The sequence below is a fragment of the Schistocerca serialis genome, chromosome 4, assembly GCF_023864345.2.
Source record: "Schistocerca serialis cubense isolate TAMUIC-IGC-003099 chromosome 4, iqSchSeri2.2, whole genome shotgun sequence".
Lineage (NCBI taxonomy): Eukaryota > Metazoa > Arthropoda > Insecta > Orthoptera > Acrididae > Schistocerca > Schistocerca serialis.
In genome coordinates, this window is record NC_064641.1 from 208,833,392 (window position 1) to 208,849,547 (window position 16,156).

The following is a 16,156-nucleotide window of genomic DNA, read 5'->3' on the forward strand; positions in this document are numbered from 1 at the left end:
TCCATGTTCTGTGGATATACATTATGTGCCGTTAAAGCAGTTGTTTCCATTGCCTACTGCATTCTCACGCCATTGGTTATTGGTTTTCTTCCACCTTTCAGGTGGCCTCTTTAACAAAGCTGTTCGCAGAACGAGGGTGACTCGTTATACCGGTAGTTTTCGGCGGCTGTTGCTGATGAGTTTTATGCAAAACTGAAACAATGTCTGGCTTCGAACCTAGGACCCTGGGCGTCCTTAATCACTGGTCATAGACGAAAACACCGGTCTACAAGAAAAAGAAGTCCGATGAAGTTGGATGTTAAGTCTCGTCACCAATGAGAACTTTTTCCATAAAAGAATTGTCCGCGTTTTTCATTTCAGTCAACACAAACTTTGCACACACATCTCTCTTCTTGAAAAATTCTAGTGATTGTCTTGAACATTTGACTGAAATATGTTACTCTATGCGATTCGTGACATGTGAACGTTTACACACCACGGGGCCAACTACAATAGTTAACACTGCCTGCTCACAGCTGACTGGTCGAATGCACATCTGTTCATTACAATTATTAGTTCAAGCTGCCACTGTAGCTATTACGCTGCCGTCGCTTGTACGCCAGGAATAAAATCAGTCTCGGAACTTTTTCGACGGACAATATCGCTGGATCGGGACAGTATAATAAAATAATCCAAACCGGAAATTAATACATTTTATTCCATTATGGTGGTCTAAACCATAGCACTGTCTAGATAACAAAATTATTTAAACGCAGCTGAATGGTGTTTCTGAGGAAAAAAGATGTCGTTCTTGAAATTTATGGAAGCTGAGGAGCACATGTTTTACAATGGTTAGATCGATTACAAGAGAAAAGTTCACCGAGAGTTTCCAGTGGTTTAACCCTTTCACAATTAAAATTTATGCTGCGTATATTTGAAAACTAAAGGTCAAAAACTATCTTCCTTTGTGATAGACAATATACTTTCATTAGCAAAAGAATTTTAAGCTGACCGAGTTTGAAAATCGGTGATGTTAGTCGCATGTGTCCAAAGACTCTAATCAGATCCATGCTGTCATGTGAACCTAGGATTTGCAGAGTTAAGTTTTTAATTTTAGAATGATTTTAGCAGGATAGTTCTTATGAAAAAAGTGTAACACATCAGTTCCAAATCATGTTTGTTCTCATGACAATCAAAAACATGAAGTATCTGACACATGTTTTCAGCATAACATTTGAAGATGGCTGTGACGTATCACACACCATTGTCTTTTACATTCTGTCAAATTTTCTGGAGCGCGTACGTCCCACTACATACAAATTATGTACAAACTAGCAGAATTACTGACGTGTGAAGTGATGTTTCAAAATAATGTCTATGATTTATAAGAAAACACGATTTGTTACTTCAGACATTCTTGGAATGCTGACGATGGTGATTCAATCCGATTTTCGTGAAACAAACGCACTGTGCTACATACAAACACACGCCGCCCCATTTGATTCCTCACAGCCTTCTATATATCCACCCCATGGTCCGTATTAGTTTTCTCCAAGCTATGAAGGCATCTTGCTTGATAGACAAATATACAAGACGTCCCAAAGCTCAAAACTGCACATTACTTTAGCGGAACATACGTCTCCCACTAACCACGCAAGGGTTAATAAACATTGCCAAACGTATATTGTGTCCAATGGAGATTACCTTCAGTGCTAATAGAGTAAGTCCGGGAGAGTTGTACCAGTTGCTGCTTTACATGTGCGTCGCTAGTGTGCAGCCCCTGCTACATGTGACGAAGCTCTTTTTTGATCGAACTTGGTGCAAAAGTAGTGTTATTTACGTGTTAGTTCTGGAAAAAATCGCATTTTCTGTTCTGCTAAGCCGAAAAGTTTGTTATATAGATACAGAATTTTAATTTTAAGGGTTACTTTACACAATATCGATCCAGTTTTTTGACAACTGTGCAGGCATGAAACTAATGTAAAATGGCCACGTCCTAGTTTATTTGTAAACAACCATCGTCCTGAATTCTATTAGTAATTCCAGAAAAGTTTGGTTCTATGACCTTTACATTATGGAATAAAACATAGCAGTCAGATTGGACGAAGTGTAATACGCATGATCTTTCTTAAATGAAAAATTTCTAAGTGAATTAATACATTGTTTATGGAGGATATTACCGCTACAGTTACATTTGGTACGCTAATTTAAAAAACGAATGCATGCAAATCTTTGATTCTGAAATGCTGTCATGTACAAATGAGCGTAATCACAGTGACGGAAAGTCATGTTTCTTATTGCATACAAAATATATAACTCTAGTGAGTTTCTGACGTATAATTGCGCATTAGCTGTTTAATTTACTGGATTGTCTGAGACGCAAAGCTTTCCTCAACCTGAATATTGGTTTGAACGTCGCACTGCTTTAGTGCGCAAGGTCATTGACTGTCTCCAATCCGTGAACCGTATTACACAGCCGGTTATAGGTTCAAGAAACATCTTTGAATTATTTACATTAAAATGATTACCGAAGATAAAAAAAAGCGACAAGTGACGGAAAATTCTAGCGGCACCTTAGGAATGAATCCTGCGTGTTTGAAATTTTGTCTGACATCCTCTTAGGCACCAAGCTACACCCGTTGTCTATGAACAACTGAAATGTTGCGCTAGAACGGCTCTTATAGTCACAAGTGTTACATTTTTTAAATTTCTGGTGCATATCGGTGTAGCTAAAACGACGATGTGTAAAAAAAAGAAAGAAAGTGGATTACTTACAGTCGTCTGTCTACAGCAGTGTTGAACATTACTGGAAACGACTCAGATATCTTCATTACTCAAGGCGAGTTCAAATGAAACCCCGTTGGAATCATGCCGTGTGATACGGTATCTGTTGTGTTTTGAAAGCGGATGTTTGCGTCCAGGCCTTGTGGGTGATGATGTGATGGATGCATGCGGTATTAGTGTGAAAGGATGGCTCGTGCTGCGCAAAATCGGACGAAACAGCAACAGTTCCTTTTACGAAGAAGTGACGCTGCATAATTGCTAAACATCTGGGAACAACTCCATTGTATGGATAGCAGCCTGTTATGTGCTACGACTGCTGATTAGTAACAGAAGTTTCACGAAGGCCGTGAGGGGGCAGCGAATTTTCTGCGACAAATGCAATTCCACAAAATCACTAATGAAAATCTGTTGTTGTGATCTTCAGTCCAAAGACAGGTTTGATTCAGCTCTCCATGCTACTCTACCCTGTGCAAGCCTCTTCATCTTCGAGTAACTACTGCAACCTACATCCTTCTGAATCCGCTTACTGTATTCATCTCTTGGTCCCCCTCTACGATTTTTACCCCTCACGCTTCCCTCCAGGACTAAATTGGTGGTCCCTTGATGTCTCAGAGTGTGTCCTACCAGCAGATCCCTTCTTCTAGTCAGGTTGTGCCAAAAATTTCTTTTCTCCCCAGTTCTATTCAGTACCTCTTCGTTAGGTACGTGATCTACCCCTGTTTATCGTCCATGTGTCACCTACATAATGGCTATACTCCGTACAAATACTTTCAGAAAAGACTTCCTCACACTTAAATCTATATTCGATGTTAATAAATTTCTCTTCTTGAGGAGCGCACTTTTTGCCATCGCCAGTCTACATTTTTAATCCTCTACACTTCGACCATCATCAGTTATTTTGCTGTTCAAACAGCAAAACTCATCTACTAGTTTAAGTGTCTCATTTCCTAATCTAATTTCCTCAGCATCATCTGATTTAATTCGACTACATTATATTGTCCTCGTTTTGCTTTTGGTGATCTTCATCTTATATCCTACTTTCACGATATTTTCCATTCCGTCCAACTGCTCTTCCAAGTCCTTTTTTTATCTGGACTTTTAAGTCCTACTGCAAATTTTCTTTTGTTTCCTTTACTGCTTGCTCAGTAGACAAACTGCATGACACCTGGGATGGGCTGCAATCCTATCTCACTCTCTTCTCAACTACTGTTTCCGTTTCATGCCCCTCGACTCTTGTAACTGCCATTTGGTTTCTGTGAAAATTTTAAATAGCCTTTAGCTCCCTACATTTTACCCCCGCCACCTTTAGAATTTGAAAGAGAGAATGCCACTCAACATTGTCAAAAGCTTTCTCTAAGTCTACAAATGCTATGAATGTAGATTTGCCTTTCCTTAACCTATCTTCTATAAGATTTCGTAGGGTCAGCATTGGCTTTTGTGTTCCAACATTTATCCGGAATCCAAACCTATCTTCCTCGAGGTCGGCTTTTATAAGTTCTTCCATTCTTCTGTAAAGAATTCGTTTTAGTATTTGGCAACCGTGACTTACTAAACTCATAGTTCGGTAATATTCACACTTATCAGCACCTGCTTTCCTTGGGATTGGAATTATGTTCTTCCTGAAGTCTCATGGTATTTCGCCTGATTCATACATTTTGCGACCTAAATGGAAGAGTTTTGTCACGACTAGCTCTCCCACGGCTATCAGTAGTTCTAACGGAATGTTGTCTACTCCCGGGGCCTTGTCTCGACATAGGTTTTTCAGTGCTCCGTCAAAATCTTCACGCAGTATCGTATCTCCCACTTCATCTTCATCTACGTCCTCTTCCATTTCCATAATATTGCCCTCAAGTACATCTGCCTTGTACAGACCCTCTGTGTACTCCTCACATCTTTCTGCTTTCCGTTCTTTGCTTAGGACTGGTTTTCCATCTGAGCTCTTACTTTTCATGCAGGTGATTCTCTTTCCTCCTAAGGTCTCTTTAATTTTCCTTTCCCCTAGTGATATGTGCTTCTACATCCTTACATATGTCCTCTAGCCATTCCTGTTAGTCTTTTTGCGCTTCGTGTTAATCTCATTTTTAGACATTTGTATTTTCTTTTGCCTGCTTCATTTACTGCCTTTTTACATTTTCTCCTTTCATCAATTAAATTCAATATATCTTGTGTTCACCAAGGATTTCTACTTGCCCCCGTTTTTTTACCTACTTGATCCTCTGCTGCCTTCACAATTTCATCTCTCAAAGCTACCCATTCTTCTTGTACTGTATTCCTTCCCCTATTCTTGTCAGTCGTTCCCTAATGCTCCCTCAGAAATTCTCTACAGCTTCTGGTTCTTTCAGTTTATCCAGATCCCATCTCCTTAAATTCCTACGTTTGTGAAGTTTATTGAGTCTTAATCTATAGTTCATAACCAATAAATTGTGGTCAGAGTCCACATCTGCCTCTGGAAATATCTTGCAAATCAAAATCTGGTTCCAGACTCTCTGTCTTACCATTATATAATCAATCAAACATTATGATGTCTCCAGGTCTCTTCCATGTATGTGACCTTCCATGATTCTTAAACCAAGTGTTATCTACGATTAAATTTTCTCTGTGCTAAATTCTACCAGGCTGCTTCCCCTTTCATTCCTTTCTCGGAGTCCATATTCATCTACTATTTTTCCTTCTCTTTCTTTTCCTACTGTCGAATTGCAGCCCCATGAGTATTAAATTATCATTTGCTCTAACCACCTGAATAATTTCTTTTAGCTCATCATACATTTCTTCAATCTCTTCATCATCTGCAGAGCTATTTAGTATATAAACTTGTACTATTGTTGTGGGTATGGACTTCGTGTCTATCTTGGCTACAATAATACGTTCACTATGTTGTTGATAGTAGCTTGTAAGCTGTCTTTTTATTCATTATTAAACCTACTCCTGTATTACCCCTGCTAACCACGTATAGTAAAAACAGTCTGGACTATGTAATTAAAATTGATATTAATATTTAACTCCGTAATTTTGTGTTCTGATTCCTCTAAACTTTCTAAAATTTCCATACGCCTGACTAGGCACTGCATTTAACTTTTTATTAAACTTCTTGAAACATGGTTTTGTGAAAATTCTGCGGTCATAAAATGCTATTAAAAACACAATAAAAACAGTTTAGACTACTTATAGGCATTGTGACACTCCAGTCAAAACGATTTATCGATGAAGCATTTGCTTCTTGGAACGTTATTTCAACAATTTATTTTGAAACTGAATACAAACCTGCCTCACAACAGTAAGTTCCTAAAAATTTGTTGCAATGTACTGCCCAGCTGATGACTGACCAGCACCGCAGAGTTATCAGAGATCCTAGAACAGCTTGCTCTCAGACCCCCTTTGTCATCACGGGACATTCACTTTTATGGTCACTGAAGATTTTGTCAGTCGACACGGATATTCTGTAAATCAGCGAAAAGTGTGTCGCAAAGAATGTTTTTTATTCTGAGTTTTTTCAAGATTTCTTCTCCTTCCTTGAACGTATGGAGCCTTGTTTGTCTAATTTTATCTTCGTGGTCTCTGCAGGAGTGGTTTATAAGGGACTAAAGTAAGTTCGTGGACGTCATAGTGAAAAGTGTTCCTTAGAGTATTCGGAGTATGGTGTTCGTTAGATAATGAGCGCCATTTTTCGTGTGTCGGTCAGTTGCTATTTTTTTAAGCATTTTCGTAATTTTATTCGATTTTGCCTGGTGACGATTCGGGCACCTTTTCAATTGACCTTTTATGCATATACGTTTGATATCCTCTGTTGGCTCAATCTCGTACAATTACTAAACACACTAAGATTTCTCAGTACGCTATCAAAAATGCGGGGTCTCCCATTCATCTGAGACTACACCGTCCCACTTCATACATACGTGCACAGCTATTTCCTAGTATCAGCATGACGTGACTGATGGCAAGTGTGTATAATTTATCGTACTGTCAGAAGATGTTACAGTTATATTTTTAAATAATGTATTCAATTTTCGATTCACATTCCTCAGTTGACAAACTTTGTAGCAGTCTGACGACTCTGCAAAGTTTCAAAGAGGTAAATTGATTCAGTTAGAGATTAATGCAAGTAGAAAGCAATATCATCTTTCGGGAGAAACGTAAAATCCAGAACTTTCTCTGCTAACGGGACGCCTGTCCCCACCGCATGAGCACTATTTTGCCAAAACTATGTAAGCCATCGGCTACAATGACTACTGCTCTGTGTATGTGATGGTACAAGCCGACCTTGGGGAAGATCACGTTGGATTCCGTAGAAATGTTGGACACTTGAGGCAATACCGACCCTACGACTTATCTTACAAGATAAATTAAGGAAAGAAAAACCTACATTTCTAGCATTTGTAGACTTAGAGAAAGCTTTTGACAATGTTGATTGGAATACTCTCTTTCAAATTATGAAGATGCCAGGAGTCAAATGAAGGGAGTGAAAGGCTATTTAGCATTTGTACAGAGACCAGATGGCAGTTATGAGTCGAGAGGCATGAAAGAGAAGCAGGGGTTGGGAAGGGAGTGAGACAGGGTTGTAGCCTGTACCCGATGTTATTCAATCTGTATATTGAACAAGCAGTAAAGGAAAAAAAAAAGAAAAAAAATGGAGCAGGAATTAAAACCCAAGGAGAAGAAAAAAAAACTTGGAGTTTTGCCGATGGCATTACAATTCTGTCAGAGATAGCAAAGCACCTGGAAGAGCAGTTGAACGGAATGAACAGTGTCTTGAAAGGAGGATAAAAGAGGAACATCAACAAAAGCAAAACAAACGAGGATAACGGAATGTAGCCGACTTAAATCAGGTGATGCTGAGGGAATTAGATTAGGAAATGAAACACTTAAAGTAAAAGATGAGTTTTACTATTTGGGGAGCAAAATAAGTGATGAGGATAGAACCAGAGAGGATATGAAATTTAGACTGACAATGGCAAGGGAAGCGTTTCTGAAGAAGAGAAATTTCTTAACATCGGGTATAGAAGCAAGTGTCAGGAAGTCGTTTCTGAAAGAATGTGTATGGCCTGTAGCCATGTAGGGAAGTGAAACATGGACGATAAACAGTTTAGACAAGAAGAGAATGGAAACTTTCGAAATGTGGTGCTACGGAAGAATGCTGAAGATTAGATGGGTAGATCACGTGAGTAATGAGGAAGTACTGAATAGAAATGAGGAGAAGAGGAATTTATGGCACAACTTGACTAGAAGAAGGGATTGGTTGGTAGGACACGTTCTGAGGCGTCAAGACATCAATTTAGTATTGGAGCGAAGCGTGGAGGGTAAAAATCGTAGAGGGAGACCAAGGCATGAATACACTAAACAGATTCAGAAGGATGTAGGTTGCAGTAGTTACTAGGAGATGAAGCTTGCAGAGGATAAAGTAGCATGGACAGCTGCATCAAACCAGTCAAACAACAACAACAACAAAATGCGATTGTTCCTTGTTTTTAATTTCTTCGTCTTTCAATGATTACAACTCCTGAGCGAGTTTCATTTGTATAACCTTCGTGCAGTCATAAATTCTAATACACTTTGAACGTTTCTAGAAATTTTACCAGTGCACTGCATTCTTTATGTGGCAGATTTTCCATCTTACGCTTATGCAGTAGCAACAACAGCGTTCAAGATCGTAGTTGGTAAAACAGAATTCCAATCAACAGTAAAGCGGCACTCGACTCAATCAAAGAAAGTGGTATTAAAGGTATAATTCTTGAAATATCTCGCAACTGAAGGCAGATAAACCATACTGTAAAGAGCTTATCATTTCCATAAGAACAGATGCACTGATCAGCGAGAACATTATGACCACGCCCTGCAATCGATATGCACCTGTCCAGGCGATAGCAGCGACACCTGGCGAAGAAAGACTGCTAGTCAGACACTTGCAAGGTGCATGTAGTATCAGCGAGCGTGTTACCTGTGTGTGGTATGGAGAAGGTGCGCGATCTATCTGAGTTTGACCGAGGGCAGATTGTGACAGAGTAGTATGAAGGCTTGGCACGAGCATTTTGGGAACTGCACGACTTTTCTGGTGTCCGACAAGTACTGTGGTGATTATCTTCAACAAGTGGCGAAACCAAGGTGAAATCACTTCCATACGTCGTGGGGTTGGGCGGCCGACCCTCATTACAGATGTCGGACGTCGTAGGCCGGTTAGTCTGGTAAAACGCGACAGGCGGCGAACTGTGGCGGCACTAACATCAGACTTTAAAGCTGGGCAGAGTACAAGTGTGTCTGAATATACAGTGCACCGAACACTCCCTAAAATGGGCCTCCGCAGCCGACGACCCATGCATGTGCCAATGTTAACACCACGACATCGGCAACTACGACTGAAATGGAAACGTGGCCATCGGCACTGGACGTTGGCGCAGTGCCAGAGCGTTGCACGGTCTGATGAATCCCGATACCTCCTTCATCATGCCGATGGGAGGGCACGAATCCGTCGTCCCCCAAGGGATCAGCTTCTTGACATCTGCACTGTGGGACGGAGACAAGCAGGCGGCTGCTCCTTTGTGCTCCAGGGAACATTCACGTGGGCATCCAGCGGTCTAGTAGAGCTCGTGCAAGGCACCATGACGGCCAAGGGGTATCGTACACTGATTGCAGACCACATAGACCCCTTCATGACTACCATGTTTCCCGACGACAGTGGCATTTTTGAATAAGATAATGCGCCATCTCACAAGGCCTTGAGTGTGATGGAGTGGTTCGAGGAACACAGTTGCAAGTGCCAATTGATATGCTGCCCCCGCCCCCACCCCCAATTTGCCAGATCTGAACCTGATCGAAATATCTGATGTGATTGAACGTGGCGTCAGAGCTCGTCGCCCCCCTCACCGGAATTTACGGGAATAAGACGAGTTGGGTGCGCAGATGTGGCGCCAATTCTCTTCAGCAAATCTACCAGGGTCTCATTGCTTTCATGCCACGACGTGTCGCCGCTGTAATCAGTGTCAAAGGTGGACATACAGGCTATTAGGTAGGTGGTCGAATTGTCCTGGCTCATAAGTGTATACGTGTAAAATCTGAAACATAAACAATATATTGTTATAACAAGAACTTCCATACTGTCACCAACAGTATACCGAAAGAGCCCCGAGAAGTAGTTACTTCAGGAAACTGGAACTGAAAGACTCCGTGAAAAAATGTGTTTCCTTTTTAGAAAGGAGATAGATGCAGAGCTGTTCGTAATCACGAAAATGCACATTTAACAGGGAACAGAGGAGATAAGTGTTCTATGGTCCACCTTTACATGCAAACTGTACGAACCATTGAAGTGCATAACAGTGTTTACTTAGCATTGTGCGACATGTTAAAGAGTTTGTTCCCGTCAGGTTTCTGAGCATATTGGTGACGCAATCCTTCGAGTCTAACAAACAACGAACCTCGGAAACTTGATGTTGCCCTTCCTTGAACATACTCAGTACCCCTGTTAGTGATGTCTGGTACGGTTCAAAGAGATTCGTTGGCGAAGAGCGAAAGCCGGCTGCTGTGGCCGAGGGGGTCTAGGCGCTAAGTCCAGAACCGTGCGACTGCTACGGTCACAGGTTCGAATCCTGCCTCGGGCATGGCTGTGATTGATATCCTTAGGTTAGTTAGGTTTTAGTAGTTCTAAGTTCTAGGGGACTGATGACCTCTGATGTTAAGTACCAAAGTGCTCAGAGCCATTTGAACCATTTTGAAGAGCGAAACGAGCCACAAATAGCTTTAAAAAGCTTTTTTATTGTCATTACCCGTTTAGAGTCATCATGCCCATCTTAAGAAGACTTCCTTCTTAAATTAAACACTCTTATTCGTCAGCAGCATGTCTTCTGCTCCTGCGCTGCACAAGAACATTTTAATATTTAGAGCCACTTTATATATTGTGTGGACTGTAAAAACACATTAATGTGCCTGCATTTCATAAGGTATAAAGTGAAACAATTGCATACTCTTTTATACACTACTGGCCATTAAAATTGCTACACCAATAAGAAATGCAGATGATAAACGGGTATTCATTGGACACATATATTATGCTAGAAATGACATGTGATAACATTTTCACGCAATTTGGGTGCATAGATCCTGAGAAATCAGTACCCAGAACAACCACCTCTGGCCGTAATAACGGCCTTGATACGCCTGGGGATTGAGTCAAACAGAGCTTGGATGGCGTGTACAGGTACAGCTGCCCATGCAGCTTCAACACGATACCACAGTTCATCAAGAGTAGTGACTGGCGTATTGTGACGAGCCAGTTGCTCGGCCACCATTGACCAGACGTTTTCAATTGGTGAGAGGTCTGGAGATTGTGCTGGCCAGGGCAGGAGTCGAACATGGCTCTGAGCACTATGGGACTTAACAGCTGTGCTTATCAGTCCCCTAGAACTTAGAACTACTTAAACCAAACTAACCTAAGGACATCACACACATCCATGCCCGAGGCAGGATTCGAACCTGCGACCGTAGCTGGCGCACGGTTCCGGACTGCGCGCCTAGAACCGCGAGACCACCGCGGCCGGCTGGACCGAAAATATCGTACGGCAGCGAAACGTGGTAGATATGCTAGTGCGTTAATGCGAAACCGATTTACACTGGAAAAAATTATTTCCATTGTTGGCCGACGTCTCCGGTACTCATATTGAACAAATTGGGTAAATGGAGGTTGATAATAAAATCAACGTTACGCCTTCCTCACTTATTTCACTTTTTCTGCTTGCGTCCGGTTCCCAATCCACTACATATGGGTACATTCCAATACAATTTTTGGCATTCCAACGTTGTGGCTGATACAGCAACCAGTGTAAGATTTGAGGAAAAAATACAGCCTTAGTTATGGAGGTTTTTATCGTCAAATTTCAATGAGACATTGCGTGTGTGGCAGGCATCTTCAAACTATAGCAAACTGGTCACCGCCTACACCGTCCATAAAAACGATTACACGATGCGAATCCATCGGCAAAATGTGGTTGGGGTCGTAATCGCACTTTGCCGCATGGTGTAATCATTTCTATGGACGGCATGCGCCGCGACCAGTTTCTATAATCTGAAGATGCCTAACCCAGGCGAAACGCGTCCCTGTAATTTGAAAATAAAAAACCTCTGCATCCGAGACACTATTCCTATCTCACATTTCTATCCGTTTTTGATTCACAGTGCCAGATTTGCACCTAGTGGCCGAAATTGAACTTTTTTTTTCAGCAGAAATCGGTTCCGCATTGACGCATTAGAATACTACCAAGTTGCGCTGCCATATCATAATTACAGGCCACACTGGACCTCTGTCATTGTATACACTTTCATTATAGTAGTAACGGAAAAAGTTGCACAGATATCAACTCAGATATTGATTAGAATTGAATATAGTTCAACTGTTGGGAACTTGCTTTAAACCCTCAAAAATGTAAAAGTTTGCCCTTGACCAAACGCATAGAAGTTGAATCCAATGACTACAATGTAAATGAGTCACAGTTAGAATCAATCAGCTCATACAAATATCTGGGCTTCACAATTAGTGTGGATATGAAATGGAATGCAGATAGCAGACTTCGGTTCGTGGGCGGGATACTGCGAAAATGCAGTCAGTCTGCGAAGGTGATAGCTTCCAGAACATTCGTGCAACACACTGTAACATACACTACTGGCCATTACAATTGCTACACCACGAAGATGACGTGCTACAGACGCGATATTTAACCGACAGGAAGAATATGCTGTGATATGCAAATGATTAGCTTTTCAGAGCATTCACAAAAGGTTGGCGCAGGTGGCGACACCTACAACGTGCTGACTTGAGGAAAGTTTCCAACCGATTTCTCATACACAAACAGCAGTTGAAAGGCGTTGCCCGGTGAAACGTTGTTGTGATGCCTCGTGTAAGGAGGAGAAATGCGTACCATCACTTTTCCGACTTTGATAAAGGTCGGATTGTAGCCTATCGCGATTGCGGTTTATCGTATCGCGACATTGCTGCTCGCGTTGGTCGAAATCCAATGATTGTTAACAGAATATGGAATCGGTGGGATCAGGAGGGTTACACGGAACGCCGTGCTGGATCCCAACGGCCTCGTATCACTAGCAGTCGAGATGACAGGCATCTTATCCGCATGGCTGTAACGGATCGTGCAGCCACGTCTCGATCCCTGAGTCAACAGATGGGGACCTTTGCAATACAACATCCATCTGCACGAACAGTTCGACGACGTTTGCAGCAGCATGGACTATCAGCTCGGAGACCATGGCTGCGGTTACCCTTGACGCTGCGTCACAGACAGGAGCGCCTGCGATGGTGTACTCAACGACGGCACTTTAATTAAGTTGATGCATTTTTGTTTTGCATGTCGGTATTCCGGTTGCTGTGGGTTTGTTTATCGATAGTCGTTTTTTTATTTCTAATTCACTGTTCCTATATGAGTTTACGTATTGTCATTTTGTCATTTGGAGTTGCTGAATGGAGCTGAGGATGCTAGGAAATTCAGTGGGAAGTGCAGAAATCAGAACATTTCCGATATTTTCTTCTGTTTGAGTTCAATAGAGGGGTGACAGCAGCGGAGGCTGCCAGAAATTTCTGCACCATGTATGAGGATAATATGAATGGACAGAGCACGGCAAGAAAGTGGTTCTCTCATTTGAGGAAGGACCGTTTAACATTAGTGACTCTACACGTTCAGGAAGACTTTCGGTGTTTGATGAGGATCGTTTAAACGCATTAATCCACAATGTTCTCGAGAACTGGCAAATGTAATGAACTGTGATCATTCCACCATCGTGCGACACTTTCATGCAATGCCGGCCGGAGTGGCCGAGCGGTTAAAGGCGCTACAGTCTGGAACCGCACGACCGCTACGGTCGCAGGTTCGAATCCTGCCTCGGGCATGGATGTGTGTGATGTCCTTAGGTTAGTTAGGTTTAAGTAGTTCTAACTTCTAGGGGACTTATGACCACAGCAGTTGAGTCCCTTAGTGCTCAGAGCCATTTTTTCATGCAATGGGGAAGGTTCAAAAATCGGGTTTCTGGGTACCCCATGCCCTAAGCCAAACTCACAAAAATTAGCGGGTGGCCATATGTGAGTCTCTGCTCGTTCGTCATCAACAGGCTAGTGAACAACCCCGAACATTCCTATCCTGCTTTTAATGGTGACGAGGAATGGTGTCTTTCTGCTAATGTAAGGAAAAGAAAGGAATGGTTTAGCCTAGACGAAGCAGTAATTTCCTTGACAAAGACATGCGTGCATCCATAAAACATAATGTTATGTACTGTATCTGGCGGAACAGTGACTGTGTGGTGTACTACGAATTGCTTACCCACGGTGTAAACATCACTGTTGAAATTTACTGTCAAAAACTGAGATGTCTGGCAGACACAATCCAAAGACAAAAACCAGTAAGACTGCGTGAAGTGCTGCTACTGCGCGATAACGCCCGCCTGCATTCTGATAGACTGACAAAAGAGACTATATAGGAGTTAGGTTGGTAAGTCATTCCGCATCCACCGTATTCACCAGCTCTCGCGCCCTGAGATTTTACCTTTTCCCGCTCTGTATCGAACAACCTTCAAGAAACGTCCTTGTCGGATGAACATGCGCTCCGAACAAGGCGCGACGAGTTCTTCGCCTCAAAACCCCGTGATCTCTACAGACGCGCACTCTAAGAGCTACGCCGGGCTTTGGAGACTGTGTAAATAGTGAAGGAGAATGTATTATTCATGACTAAAATCTCTGTTATGTGTATCTGTTGCGCTTATTTAACTGATGGGAAAACGCTACGATCTTATGCAGCAATCCAATACGGCCACCCGGTACTCCACGTTGAATGCTCAACCCAAGATTCCCTTCAAGAAACTTCAACACTATACACATAAGGAGAGCGCCGAACACTAAATGGACAAAATTAGTTCGGAAAGATTTAAAACAAATATCAATCGCAGTGAAATCTACCACGGAGATATACACAGAACTTCGAGCAGGCCAAAAATGGTTCAAATGGCTCTAAGCTTAACATCTGAGGTCATCAGTACCTTAGACTTAGAACTACTGAAACCTAAGTAACCCAAGGACATCACACACATCCATGCCCGAGGCAGGATTCGAACCTGCGACCGTAGCAGCAGCGCGGTTCCGGACTGAAACGCCTAGAACCGCTCCTCCACAGCGGCCGGCTCGAGCAGGCCATTAGACATTAAGCTGTAAATGAGGCGTGAAACGGACAAAGGAAGAATACATGAGGGAGCGCTGCGATAAGAGAAGAGCTCGTCAAGTTGTGAGTGAGTCATGCAGGGGTAAATTCATACAAAAAGGTAAAAAAATGTGAGAGAGTGGCGAGGATAGTGGGAGTACGTACTGACGGTGCAGCGACGGCAGCGCAGAGCACTACTGCGGCGAGGACGAGGAGCGCGGCGCGTGGTGCTGCCATGGCGGCGCTGATACTGTGCGGGCCTCGGCTGCCAGACGGCGAGTGGGCAGCCGCGTCCAGTGGCGCCTCTGACGTAGACGGGGACGCGACGCACGCGCGGTCGCGAGGTCGCGAGCGCAGTGCTGCCGCTCCGGCCGGCGGCGACCTCGCTGGCAACTGTTTGTTACCAGAGCCCCGACCACATCTGCCATGTTACTATCGTCACCAACGATCGTACGAGAGACCGGCCTCACGACCTTGAACAGCAACTGCAAGAGAAGACACAGATCTACGGTTGGCGTTGAATAAGTAATACAACACTTTTGTTTTCAACCAGTCCGAATTTTTTTTCCTTTATTGTGATTTCATTCCCCTGCCTCATGTAGGCATGGGAGGGCTGCCAGCGGCACAGTCTGCTGCTCTTCAGCTGAGTGATACATCTAATAAAAGGATGACGATGATGATGGCGTGTGACGAGGGCCTTCCGTCGGGTAGACCGCTCGCCTGGTGCAAGTCTTTCGATTTCACACCGCTTCGGCGACTTGCGCGTCGATGGGGATGAAATGATGTTGATTAGGACAACACAACACCCAGTCCCTGAGCGGAGAAAATCTCTGACCCAGCTGGGAATCGAACCCGGGCCCTTAGGATTGATGGTCTGTCGCGCTGACCACTTTTTTCTTTTTTCCCTTTTTTTTTTTTACGTTGTTGATCGTTGTGTTTGGTCGTTGCGGACGTTGCAAGACATCCTGTGCAAGTTCGGTGGTTGATCCTTCCACTCAGATTTTTATTACAGAGGCCAACTGGCGCTCTGACCGAACACACTGAGCTACCGTGCCAGCGCCACTCATCTACCGGGAGCGGACAATAAAAAGGATGAAGAACCATCATTTTCTTTGGGCCTTTGTCCCACTTCAACGCGGAATCGGCCTTCTTACTATGGATTTGGTGATGCTAGTGTCAGAGGGTGGCTGGATGCCCTTCCTGCCACCACCCCGTACTCC

At 43.0% G+C, this 16,156-nt stretch overlaps 1 protein-coding gene across 1 annotated transcript in view; it reads right to left on the reverse strand.

The window, feature by feature from the left end:
• The window catches only part of LOC126474088 (uncharacterized), a 49,373-nt gene extending 34,044 nt beyond the window's left edge, over positions 1-15,329 (reverse strand). The window contains exon 1 of the mRNA XM_050101501.1: positions 15,102-15,329. Coding sequence (XP_049957458.1) covers positions 15,102-15,173 — 72 coding nt within the window. The 5' untranslated portion in view covers positions 15,174-15,329. The remainder of the gene's footprint in view (positions 1-15,101) is intronic.
• Positions 15,330-16,156: the final 827 nt, after the last annotated feature.